Raw genomic sequence first — 12,095 nt, 5'->3', positions numbered from 1 at the left:
GAAAGAGCACAGGGATAAAAAGATAACAGCTGAGACTCTAGCCAGATGCAGGTAAAGAAATGCCTAACTAGTTATATCTTGGTGAAATGGCAGAATGTCAGTGTCAGAGAGAGGGCCAACAAGATGTCTCGGCAGGTAAAGGTACTTGCTGTTAATCCCGATGATCAGAGTCCCTAGCACCCACGTGATGAAAGGAGAGAACAGATTCCCACAAGTGTCCTCCACATGGATACTGTGCAAAACAAGTAAATAAATTGCTAAACGTTTAAAAATAAGAGAAATATAAAATCAGTGAGAAAAGTATTCTCCAATCTCACAGTTCTCTGCTGTTTGCAAGAACGAGAGCGAGCTGTCTGCTGTGGGACATGGTACTGCCCTCTTCTCTTCTTGCCACAGTGTACTCAGTCTCTGATGCCAGAGTACAATACTCTTGACTGCAGTTGTCTGACTGTGATAGATAGTTTTATGTCATCGAGACACAGCTAAAGTCATCCTCAGAAGGGGACCTCAGTTGAGAAAATGCCTCCCTAAGATGGGGCTGTAGGCAAGTCTGTAGGGAATGTTCTTAATTGGTGACTGATAGAGAAGGGCCCAGGCCATTATGGATGGTGACATCCCTGGTCTGGTGGTCCTGGGTTCTATAGAAAGCAGGCTGAGCAAGTCATATGAAGCAAGCCAGAAAGCAGCACCCCTCCATGGCCTCTGCATCAGCGCTCCTGCCTCCAGCTTCCTACTCTGAGTTTTTTTTTTTTTTTTTGTTTTTTTTTTTTTTGTTTTTTTTTTTTTGTTTTTCGAGACAGGGTTTCTCTGCAGCTTTTTTAGAGCCTGTCCTGGAACTAGCTCTTGTAGACCAGGCTGGCCTCGAACTCACAGAGATCTGCCTGCCTCTGCCTCCCGAGTGCTGGGATTAAAGGCGTGCGCCACCACCACCCGGCTTTTTCTACTCTGAGTTCTTGTCCTGATGTCCTTCAGTGATGAATGCTGAACAATAATGTGGAAGTGTAAAACAAATAAACCCTCTTTTCTCCATTGCTTTTTTTTTTGTATTTTGAGACACAGTTTCTCTGTAGCTTTGGTGCCTGTCCTGGAACTAGCTCTTGTAAACCAGGCTGGTCTCGAACTCACAGATATCCGCCTGCCTCTGCCTCCCGAGTGCTGGCATTAAAGGCGTGCGCCACCACCGCCCAGCTGGTCATGATGTTTCATCACAATAACAACCCTAGCTAGGACACCAACTGGCAGATTTTTAACCTTATGATGCGGTGTGTCAGGGTAGAAGACAAGGAATTGTCTTCTACAGGCCCTTGAATGAAGCTTTGTCAGCTGATGGGCTCTGGGGAAGTGACTGGATAATGAGGATTGCCTTCATGGGTGGATTAGCCCAGTATTGGATTTAAATCTGGAGTAGACTGTCAACCTGTGGTTGAACTTTGGGAGGGGTAGCCTGGTTTGAGGAAGAAACTCATGACGGGGGCATTGTGTCCTGGGGGCAGTGTGCCTCTACCCTGGCCCTTCCCTGAAACTGCCCTGTGTTACAAGCTGCCATGGGCTGAGCAGACTCTGCTCTACCACTCATTGCCTGGCGCCTGAAACTGCCCGTCGGCCGGGTTAGGGATTTCACCAGCACAGGAAGGAGCATAACTAAGGCTGTGTGCATCGTGGGCATGCACAGAAATCACGTCTCCTCTGAGATTTGGTCCTTTCTTAGCTAGAGGTATTCAGTGCTTCTACTTTGTGATGCCGGGGCATGGGGAGTCGCTGCTCCTGGTCAGCTGGGGCCGAGCCGCTCACGCTCTGAAGCAAGCTGCCTTGGCCACTGTGGTGTTCTGTGGCGTTTTGATACTCTCCACACCAGGAACTGAGCATCCAGGTTGGAAAACGCAGAACCACACGCTTGCCTGCTGTCTTTAGTCCAGTGTGTTTCAGCCAGGTCCTGTATGATTTGTTTATACTAGCTTGCATCAACTGAGGCATCCTGTGGGAGCTGCTTAACTTCCAATCCCTGGGCTGTAGCAGAAAAACATCTCCAGTCCCTGCTGTGGTACAGGTAAGGCTGACAGTGGCCACAGCCCTTCCCTCCTGGAAAGATGGTTGTGGAGGACATCTTTATTCCAGCTCATACTCCATGCCATCGGCCATGCAGAGGAAAGACCATTCAGAAATGGCCTTTATCTCTTCTCTCCTGCCCCGGCCACCTTATCTATACCAGAACTGACTGCATATAAAAGTTACCACGGGGGCTCCTGGTGTGCCATGGCAAGCTGACTACAGCGGAGGCAGCAGGGAGAGTGAAGGAACATTCTACCTATAGATGCCGTTATAACCCAGATGTTTAAGTCTATGCTGTGTTCAGAATGGGGACTGCTGTCTCCAACATGGATGCTCTGCAATATGAATAGTGTCACCATTTATCTTTCAGAACACCTGTGCAGTGATTTACTAAAAGAGAAATTAGTGTTCTCTCTTTCCTCTGGTGTGTTTATGGGGTAGGTGTATTCAGGAGGACCAGCCAGAGCCTTGCCCATGCTAGGCAAGCACTTCACTGAATTACATGCCCAGCCAAAATGAGCTAGTTTAACTACTGTGATTTGCTTCTGGTGGGCATATGGGACACTTTCACGTACAGACTGCACAAAGCGCCCTCTATGCAGTGACAGATTCATACGGCACTGGCACTGTGCTGACTGGATAAATTTTAATAGTCTTCCTTGTATAACATCACGCAGATCTCAGTGAAGTTGAAAACGCATTCTGAGTTCCACCTTTGAAGACTCACCACAGAGTTCTGAGGACGTTTCTGGAGTATGATCATTATGTCGAAGCTGAATTCCCTACTAGAGAACAGGCCGTGTGGTGTGGCATTGCTTCCGCAGCCTGGCTACCAGGATTCCAATGGATAGAGCAGGCAGCAGTAGCAGGGCACAGATTCAAAGGGTAGAGCGGGTTCCAGGCAGGTAGCAGTGCCATAGAGGAGCTGAAGAACAAAGGCTGTGAGCCGAGAGGAGTAGGGCTTGCAGGGAAGACAGGCTGTTTGCCACAGAGAGGCAAGCCTCCAGAGCCAATAGGAGAGGGGCCAGTGTGAAAGAAAGGAAGCCTGACTGTAGCTGTGTCTTGAACTTGAAGGCCCCCAAGGCCGCTTCAGTCTGGGCAGGGGTGGTGGAGCCAGCACTGGGGACTGAGGAAGGAGAATAGGAGTTGAAGCCAGGGGAGTGGGAAACATGTTTCAAAATAAAAATTTTTGCCAAAGAAAGGCATCTTAAATTTCATTTGTGAGTATAGAAGAGGCAAAAGAAAAATGATCAGGGCTGAAGGCCTGAGATTTTAGGAATAGAAAACAAGGAACATCGTGAAACCGAGGAAATAAAAGTGTGATTGGCTGTGCAAACGGCCACAGCACTTCTCTGGACGCACCGAGGTGGAGTCTTCTGAGCCCCAGCTGTTACTGACAAAGAGGCTAGGTGCATTGACATCACACACAGAACTGTTACATCTGCACATTGTTAGGGCAGCTGACAGATACAGAGCAAATGTTTAACTTCCAGACAGAGAAAAAGGAAATGAGTTTTAAAAATATCTAAAAGCGAAGAGAGGAGAGAAAAATCTAGAACAAGTGGTAAAAATAATGAACTTGCAGCAGATTACCAACCCCAAACTCACATGTGCATCCTGCATTTCGTAAAGGGGCTAAATACTCAGTTAAAGGCTAGAGACTGCAGGCTGGTAACCCAGCTATTGGACTTGAAGAAGAGTGAAGATGCCTTCGGTAAAAGGATCAAAAGAGCTGAGGGCAGAAGATGGAAAGACTCCCTACAGAGAGTCAGAGTAGCTGCTGCTTACAGGAAATGTGTGTTATTACACTTAAACATTTAATTATTGTAAACATTTTGCTTAAAAGACAAAGATTGACGAGTTGCTGCTAGAGAAACATATAGGCCTAGCGCACAGAAAGGTTAATGAAAGGATTTAGAAGGTTGTGCTATTCTATGCTCATTATCGATTTTGTTCTGTAACTCCTAAGTGTGTGCTCTGAACAGCGTCTCGCACTGACTGAATATGCCACTCAAATAGTACGAAGAAGCTTACAGAGTTGGATTGCTGACCCGTCCTGTCTGTAACTTGGGCACAGCCCTGACCTGCTCTCAGCACTGGCTTCTTAAAGTGAAGTGAGCTGCTGGGAGGGCTTCACACCCCTCAGCTAGAAGTCCGGATTCCTTCTTACGGCTCACAACACCCCTGTGTCTCTAAACTTCCCTTGTGTGCCTCTAATCCGTTCATCCAGTTCCCGCCCCTGGGGCTGCCAACTATTGCCCTTTGTCTGGCCTGGAGAGCTGCACTGTCTTTTAGCTCAAGGGTCTCAATTCACATCACACCCAAGCAGAGGTCTTAGTACCCTCACCCCAAAGGTTACCCATTGTCCCGCCTCTAGCACCCCCCCTTTCGCCCCTGTTCTCTCCCTGGCACCCATCACCATTTGTTTGTTTTCCCCATCTGTTGTTTTCTCTAGTTAGGATGGTGTCCTCTTGCCCACCCTGGCCTAGTCTGGCTGTGTGGGCGGTGATGGTGAAGTGGCATGAAGCAGTGGAGCCCACGTTCTGCCCCTTCTGTTCCCGGCTCAGCACCCAACCCCACCAGTCAGTCTTAAAGCTCCAAGGCTTGGTAGCCACACAGATCCTGCAAACCTCAAGAGAGCTGGGGCGGGGAGAGCAGGTGGAGCCAAGCAGGTGACGTAGGCTTACAATGGCCCAGAAGTCCTTTACCGAGAGATTCCTGGTGTCATTAGGACCTGGAGTCCACCGTGGTCAGAATGGGGTGCAACAACTTAGAGGCTGGGAGCAGGGTCTCACTGAGACTTGACATTGGATGACTCCTGACCCAGAACAGTGCTGTGGGTTTGGATGGAGTGAGCCTTGGTGTCCACTAGGTCCCTGAAGATAAGTAAATACTGTATTTTCTTTTACTGATAAGGAAAGTAAGGCCCAGGGAAGCTCACATTCCTGAAAAACACTTAGCACTTTAAAAGAGAGGATTCAGAAAGGCTTTGACACGGTACTGTGCAGGTCCAGTGTCAACATCTGTGTGTGTCGGGGAGGGATAGTAACAAAATTGTCTTTATTTTATTTTCAAGGGGAAATGGGGAAGAGATTGATCACAGTCGGACCTTCAAAGAGCTTGAAGCCCAACTTGCCGGAAAGGTAACAGGGATTTTAAAAGATGTTTCTCTCCCCACCCTGTCAGCCCAGGCAGGTGACCCTAGTGAGGGCTCCTAGTCATGTGAGCGCCATGAAAGAAGGCACCCTGCCTGCCACCCTACCTCTCTTGATGATGATGTCATCTTCTGTGTTAACTTGGGACATGTATGAGCAGCTGCCTGTCCTGTTTCTGTGTCAGACATGAGCGAGTTTCTCATCAGGACGAGGAAGCAACTGCTCCTGAGCAGTAAATGCCAGTCAGGAGCAGCTTGGAGAAAATAACCAGTCCAGCGCCAAGCGGGAGATATTACAGTGAGGAGTCACTTAGCCCCCGGAGCTCCTGTGTGTTAAGATGAGATTTTGTGGCTATGCCACTTGGTTAGGGCTCACCCTGGCTGGGAGGGGGTGGGGATGCCATGCCAGGCTTGGAATTGAGATGTCTTTTTAAAATGCACCAGAGCCTGTCAGTTCCATGAACAGTTTGAGAATCATAGCTTAAATTACTCGATTCAATATGTTGGTTTTAAATTGGACGCATTTTCTTTCTTTTTTGAACTCTTCTGAGACTTCCATATATTTCAAACTCAAAAATAACCAAGAGGGCCACAACACGTTTGCTCCAGTTCTACGGCTTGTTCCATCCACACCAGAAAAATCATCGACTGATCATTTCAGAGCATTGTGTGTCCCCACACCCGAGTCACATGTTGGTATGAGCAGGAGCCATGCCTGGTCCCGATTCGGGTGTAGCCCATGGGTTGTTCTGTAGAAACACTCAGTACTAGGGGTAATTGTTTTGGTTGTGTCTTTTATTTGTCTCTACATAAGCTGTATCCATCACAGGATGCTCCTGTGAAAGCCAGCTGCTTGGGATTCGTGTGAGGACAGGGCTCTGAGGGTGGTGAGTAGAACTGGGGCCTCAGCTTCTACTGGTAAAAATGCCTGAAGTCCAGTTCTGCCTACAACCCTGACTGTGCCAACCAAAACTAACCGTGGACCCCACCATGGCCTAGTTCCTCTCTTGGGTGTTGCTGTTTCCCAGCCAGGTGGCCTCAGGGAAGTCCTTGTTACTGAGTTTATTCATGTGACAGTGCAGGCAACAGTGCCCACCATGTAGGGTAGTGTGCCATTAAAGACATCCAAAGGTAGTGGAGGCTCGCTGCTAGCGACAGCTTCTTCCTGAGGGGAGGAAGAGCCCCAGAAGGCCACATGAAAACATCTCTTTTACTGTGCACCCCACACAGGGCTGCCCCACTGAGTAGACCCAGCTTCCCACCCGTTAGTCCTTTCTCGGTTCCCTGGATCCTGGTAGGGGCTCCATGATGATGCTGGAGGCTAAGTGGGTGGCCATGGGGTTAGTGAAGTTAGGTGCTTCCCGTGCCTTCCTTCCAGGGCTGGGAGAGTTCATCTGGAATGAAAGAGAGTACATTCGTTGTTTTTTTAACTACAGGTACACTTGGCTTATGAGAGCCAAGAACACATGCACATGCCACTGAGTTTGGAGGTCAGAGTTACTCTTGCGCCTTTGAAAGTAGCGCACCATCACTGGGCAGACTAGCTGGACCCCAGGACTGTCATCCCCTCATTTTTCCATGGTAAAGGTGATCTGTCCCTGCCTCTGACTCAGACTTGTCAATGTGTGTTCACTCATTATCCAGTGAGCCCCAGGGCACTGGAGTCTTGCCTTCTGTCAGCCAGAGCATAACCTGGGCTGGATGATTCCTAGACCCTGTGACTCAGTGACTTTGCCGTGTGGATTTGGGTGGAAAGGTGCCATTTCCCTTGGGCCCACCTTCTTTAGTCAAGGGCATTCTCAGGGCAGCCTCAGAAGATCTACCTAGTCTTGGCTCAAATTTAGTCTACACGCAGGTCCATTCCACTCACCCTAGTCCTGCCTGGACCTCACATACTCACTTGGCCCTGACCTTGATTGCAGTCACAAAGAAGCCCTTTGGCTGTGTGTTCCTGGGCCTCTACTGCATCTCTGTAGCCTTCAGGTTCCCTGTTCCTGAAAACTAGGGACAGTGGGCTCTAGAGAGTTATAGACACCCTGGTTGCTTCCTGGGGAGGCCAGGCTTTTCATTGCCCTGGTTTCCTGTATCCATGGTGGGATTCACCATGACTCTGTACCAGCAAGAGGAGAAATGTAAGTAGATGGATGGGTGTTCCATGCCTCTGATGACTAGAGAGCCTGATTCTCCATGCCAAACCCTTAACCTGGCACTAGGTGATGCTTTCTTGGCTACACAGTAAGTAATATTCTTCAGGTGAGGGCCAGGAGAAACCTCTGCTTCACTAGTTGGGGAGAGAGCATGGGAGAGAGAGTGGGAAAGCACAGAGAGGGGAGGAGAGGGAACTGACTCAAGATTGACAAGCCCTTCTCTCTCTCTCTCTCTCTCTCTCTCTCTCTCTCTCTCTCTCTCTCTCTCTCTCTCTCTCTCTCTCTCTCTCTCATCTTCATGAGCTTTCCCTCTTCAGGTGTGACCCATGATACTTCAGAGCCACCCTCACCCACCCCAGCTTCCAATGAGTTTCCCTAAAGCAAGGTGTGCTGGTTAGTGTTTTTGTTTTGTTTTTATTGCTATTTGTTTACATTTCTTTTTTTGTTTATTTGTTTTTATTGGGCTATACATTTTTCTCTGTTCCTCTCCCTTCTTTCCCCTCCTCTTCTACCCTCTCCCATGAGCCCCATGATCCAATTTACTTAGGAGATCTTGTCTGTCTCTTTTAGAATCCTTTTTGTTTTCTAGGTTCTCTGGGGTTGTGGACTGTGAATTGGTTTTTCTTTGCTTTATGTCTAAAAGCCACTTATGAGTGAGTACATATGATATTTGTCTTTCTGGGTCTGGGTTACCTCAGTATGTTTTTTTCTATACCCATCCATTTGCCTGCACATTTTTTATTGCATCTTCTTACAGCCTAGATTCTCATGGGAAGATAGTTTTAATGAAGAATTATCTAGAGTAGGCTGGCCTGTGGGCATGTCTGTCAGGGATGGTCTTGTTAATAGAGGTGGAAAGATCCACCCAGAATGTAGGCAGCACTGCTCCATGGTTGGGTCCTGACTGGGTAAGAGTGAAGAAAGCAAGCTGAGCATGACCAGTAAGCAAGGATGTGGCTAGCCTCTTGGCTCTTGACTGTGGATGTGGTGTGACCAGCTTCTTGAGTCCCGAAATGATGGACTGTGACCTGGGATTGTGAACTAACAGACCCTTTCTTCCTTAAGAAGCTTTTGATCAGGCATTTAATCATAGCAACAGAAGAGAAATTAGGACACCAGGGGAAACTTCTTTCCGTGCTTCTCAGCTGGCGTGTGCCCCTCACCCACTTCCACCCCTGGCTGAGGGAGGTCCCTGCCAGCAGCCTGAACCAGCTCTGTGTACCCTCTCATGTGGTGGCCGGAGTCCCGTCTGTGGTCAGGTGGCCACTCATGATAATCACAGCAAAAGAGAGCAGGGCAGGCTTGCTGGGAAAGAGGAGGAGAGAGGGGATGGATTGGGGAAGGCACCTGACTGTTGGTTTTCTTCTGGACACTAATCAGTGTGTGACTTTTGCCCACTCCAGTCCCAGTAGCAGCGTGCTGAGCACTCACTAGAATTCTTTTAGGAACTTCATTGTATTGAACCTGTCTCCAGAGATTGTCACAAGGCAGGGCCACTGTCATCCCATACTAATATGGAGAAACTGAGGAAAAAATGAGCAGCCTGGCCCTGGGTACACAGCTGTGGGTGGAGAAGCCCCAGCTCCAGCCTCCTTGTTAGCTCCCTGAGCTACCCTGCTTTCAGGGTCTCTCAGGAAAGGTGCTGTGGCTGATGTTTGCATTCAGCAAGCATGACCTTGTCATGCCCATAGCTAGGGTCACCATTCATCTGAGAGTAGCCTCTGTTGCCTCTACCAGAGTCATAAACAAAGCTGTTCTGACCATGATGTCACCTGTCTGTGGAGCAGCCACTTTCCCTACGCTTTCTCTGGCATCCTGCCTTTTAGCACTTTCTCCCACCCTGTTGCCTGTGCCCTTGTCCCTTGTCTGCCTTGCAGGTCCCAGCTCCATCATAGGGTGCGGGATAAGTCCAAGACTTAGCCAGTTCACGTTTTTGAAGTCAGGACTCCAACGAGACAAAGAGGGATCAGAGTGAAATGTCAGTGCATAGTGGTCTTTGCCCTGTCTTGTGTTTGTGGACTCCTACATAAAGTGGAGTAGAAATGGAGGAGGCTGAGAAAGGAAGAAAGCCTCACCCTGTGTCTGGGTGGGGAGCACTAATAGCCATGTCCAGAGGATGGCTAAGTAGCTCCAAGTGGTTCCGCCTTGCACAGGAGTGTGGCACATCGTGTGCTTGGCTAGGACTCCAGACCTTGCTCAACCTGCCACACACAAAAACAGTTCTGAACTAGAGACTGGAATTCAAGCATATGTCATTCAGTTAAGAAGGCATAAAAGGAGAAACTGCCAAAGGCCCAGGCTGTTTGCAATGTGTGGTTCTCCAAAGGAGAAAGGCTCCAGAGCATGGGCACTTGTGATGCTGGAACATCTGGTTGACCCAGTCAGCTGTGACTAGCATGTCTGTTGGACACTGAGTGATCTCACACAGCATTGATGGGATTACCCTGGTGCCTCAGCATTGTAGGATGTAGCCTACATCATTTCAGAAGTAATTGGATCATTCAAGTGAGCTGCCTCCTTCTCTGTGCTTTTCCAGTGGAGAAAACACAAGAGTGAGGGGTAGGTCATCTTCCTAGACAGGTGAGCTTTATTTTAAAAAGGCATTTGCAAAGTTATGTTTAGGACTGGAGAGATGGCTCATCTATTGAAGTGATTGCTTTGAAAGCATGAATACCTAAGTTCAGCTCCCAGCATCCATGTAAGAAAACTGATCATTGTAATGCATGCTTGTAATCTCAGTGCTGGGCAGGTGAAGGTTTGTCTCTGCAGCCTACTGGCCAAGCAGCATAGCCTGTTTATGAGAGGTCTGTCTCAAAAAACTATGATTGGCTCCTGAGGAAGGATACCTGAGATTGACTTTTGGCCTCCATGTGTACATCCACATGCCTGCATACATGTCAGTTCCTCATGAACACACACATACATACACCACACACACACACACACACACACACACACGAAAGCCATGCTAAGCTGAAACCGAGGTCATTTGCTAAACCCACAGGCTTCTGGCCCCTGCTTACATGGCCCACCCTCCAGCTCCTGCTTCCTTGGCCCCTCTGGAGCTCTCAGTATCAACCGCCTGCTACGGCAGGTATTTGAACACATCTCCTCTTTCATCTGAAGAAAATATTAGCATATCGCAGAGCTGTTGGGACAGATTGTATCTGAGGCACTTCTTCCTCCCCGCAGAAAAGCCCATCAATCATAACCGAATATAGTGATTAATAATGTCACAGCTTCCTCCACGTGCCTTCCGTGCAGCTAAAAGAAGAGCGGTGCTTCCATGCTCCGCTCACACCGCAAAACAACCACTTGCCACTCTATCGGAAAATCACGCTGAAAGGACTTCTAGCCCAGAAGCTATTTTTGGTTGATCTATTATTAATTTACTGAAGCTTCGTGAGGAAACAGTATCAAAGACTCAATTGGAATTTATAGTTATTTCAGACTAAGTTTATCTTTTTGACTTTTAAGCTACGTATCCCACATATGGCAAACCAATAGCACAAACAAAGGGGGATAGTCAAGTTTTCGCATAGAGTGGGGAATCAGGCAGCCTGAGCGGGCCTTCGAACCCCAGTGTCCAGTGACCCTGAGAAAGCTAGTCTCCCTGCAGCTGTTGCTCACCTGGGAAATTAGGAAAGGGTGTAGGCCAGGAAGGGTCTGTGTTGAGAGTCTCTGGGGTGAGGCAGCCCCTGGGGGAGAGGTGTGAAGGTGTGGCTGTGTGTAGTATTGTGGGGGAACCTTGCAGTGCATCAGATGGAACTGGGATGCCTATGAGGAGGCCTTTGAAGCCATTGGCTGCTTTTTCGCATTGGATTGTATTTGCTAAGCATGTGTGGTGTATGGGGACCAGATGGTGACAGGTGACAAGACTTGACCCTTGTCCCCTTCTCCCTCAGACACATAAAGTCGATGCAGGAACACAAGCGCTGATAGAGGATGGTGGTCTGGTTTTCTTTTTCTTTTTTTTTTTGAGATTAATATAATTACATAATTTCCCCCTTCCTGCTCCTCCCCCAAACCCTCCCATATATTCCTTGTTCTCTTTCAAATGCATGGCCTCTTTTTTCATTATTGTTGTTACATACATAAATACATACACATATAAAACACACACACATCTCCAAATTTATAGGTACAAGTTGTTCAGTTTGTATAATATTACTAGTCTATGTGTTCAGGGCTGACCACTAGATGCCGGATAACCAATAGGCGTGCTCTTCCCTGGAAGACAGTTTCTCCACTCTCAGCATTCTGTTCATTGCGTGTCGGGTCGAGGCCGCATGAGCTTCCGCTCCACATTAGCGTGCTTATTGGTGTTGTCCTTGCTCAGTTCATGTTTGCACAGTTATGTTGGTGAAACTTCGTGGCGTAGCTCTGACATTCCAAGGAGACACAGTCTCACAGCAACCTCCCCAGTCCTCTGGCTCTTACAGTCTCCCTGTTCCCTCTTCTATAATGTCCCCTTGGGCGCAGGAGTTGTTTTGTGGGTATGTCAGTTAGAACTGTGCTCCACAGCTCTGCATTTTGATTGGTTATGGTTTTCTGTAGTAATCTCTGTCTTCTGCAAAGAGAAATTTCCTTGATGAGGGTGCTATTCTATTTTTTTGCTGGTCACCACATCACCTTGAATGAGATTTAATTTTGAGTAAGTCACTGTCAGTTGCTGTGTGGGAGCCAGATGAGGGACTTGGATAGCGAGCCTTGTGGGTTCATCAGAGGAAGAATGATTGTAACCA

The 12,095-nt window shown here is 48.2% G+C and overlaps 1 protein-coding gene across 2 annotated transcripts in view; it reads left to right on the top strand.

Moving 5' to 3' along the window:
• The window catches only part of Efcab6 (EF-hand calcium binding domain 6), a 166,603-nt gene that overhangs the window by 25,237 nt on the left and 129,271 nt on the right, over positions 1–12,095 (top strand). For both annotated transcript variants that reach the window (XM_038343334.1, XM_038343332.1), the window contains exon 4: positions 5,126–5,192. In XM_038343334.1, coding sequence (XP_038199262.1) covers positions 5,126–5,192 — 67 coding nt within the window. The remainder of the gene's footprint in view (positions 1–5,125; positions 5,193–12,095) is intronic.

The sequence above is a fragment of the Arvicola amphibius genome, chromosome 9 (genome assembly GCF_903992535.2).
Source record: "Arvicola amphibius chromosome 9, mArvAmp1.2, whole genome shotgun sequence".
NCBI lineage: Eukaryota > Metazoa > Chordata > Mammalia > Rodentia > Cricetidae > Arvicola > Arvicola amphibius.
Note: the sequence above shows the minus strand (reverse complement) of the source record. Positions and strands in the feature narration are given on the sequence as shown.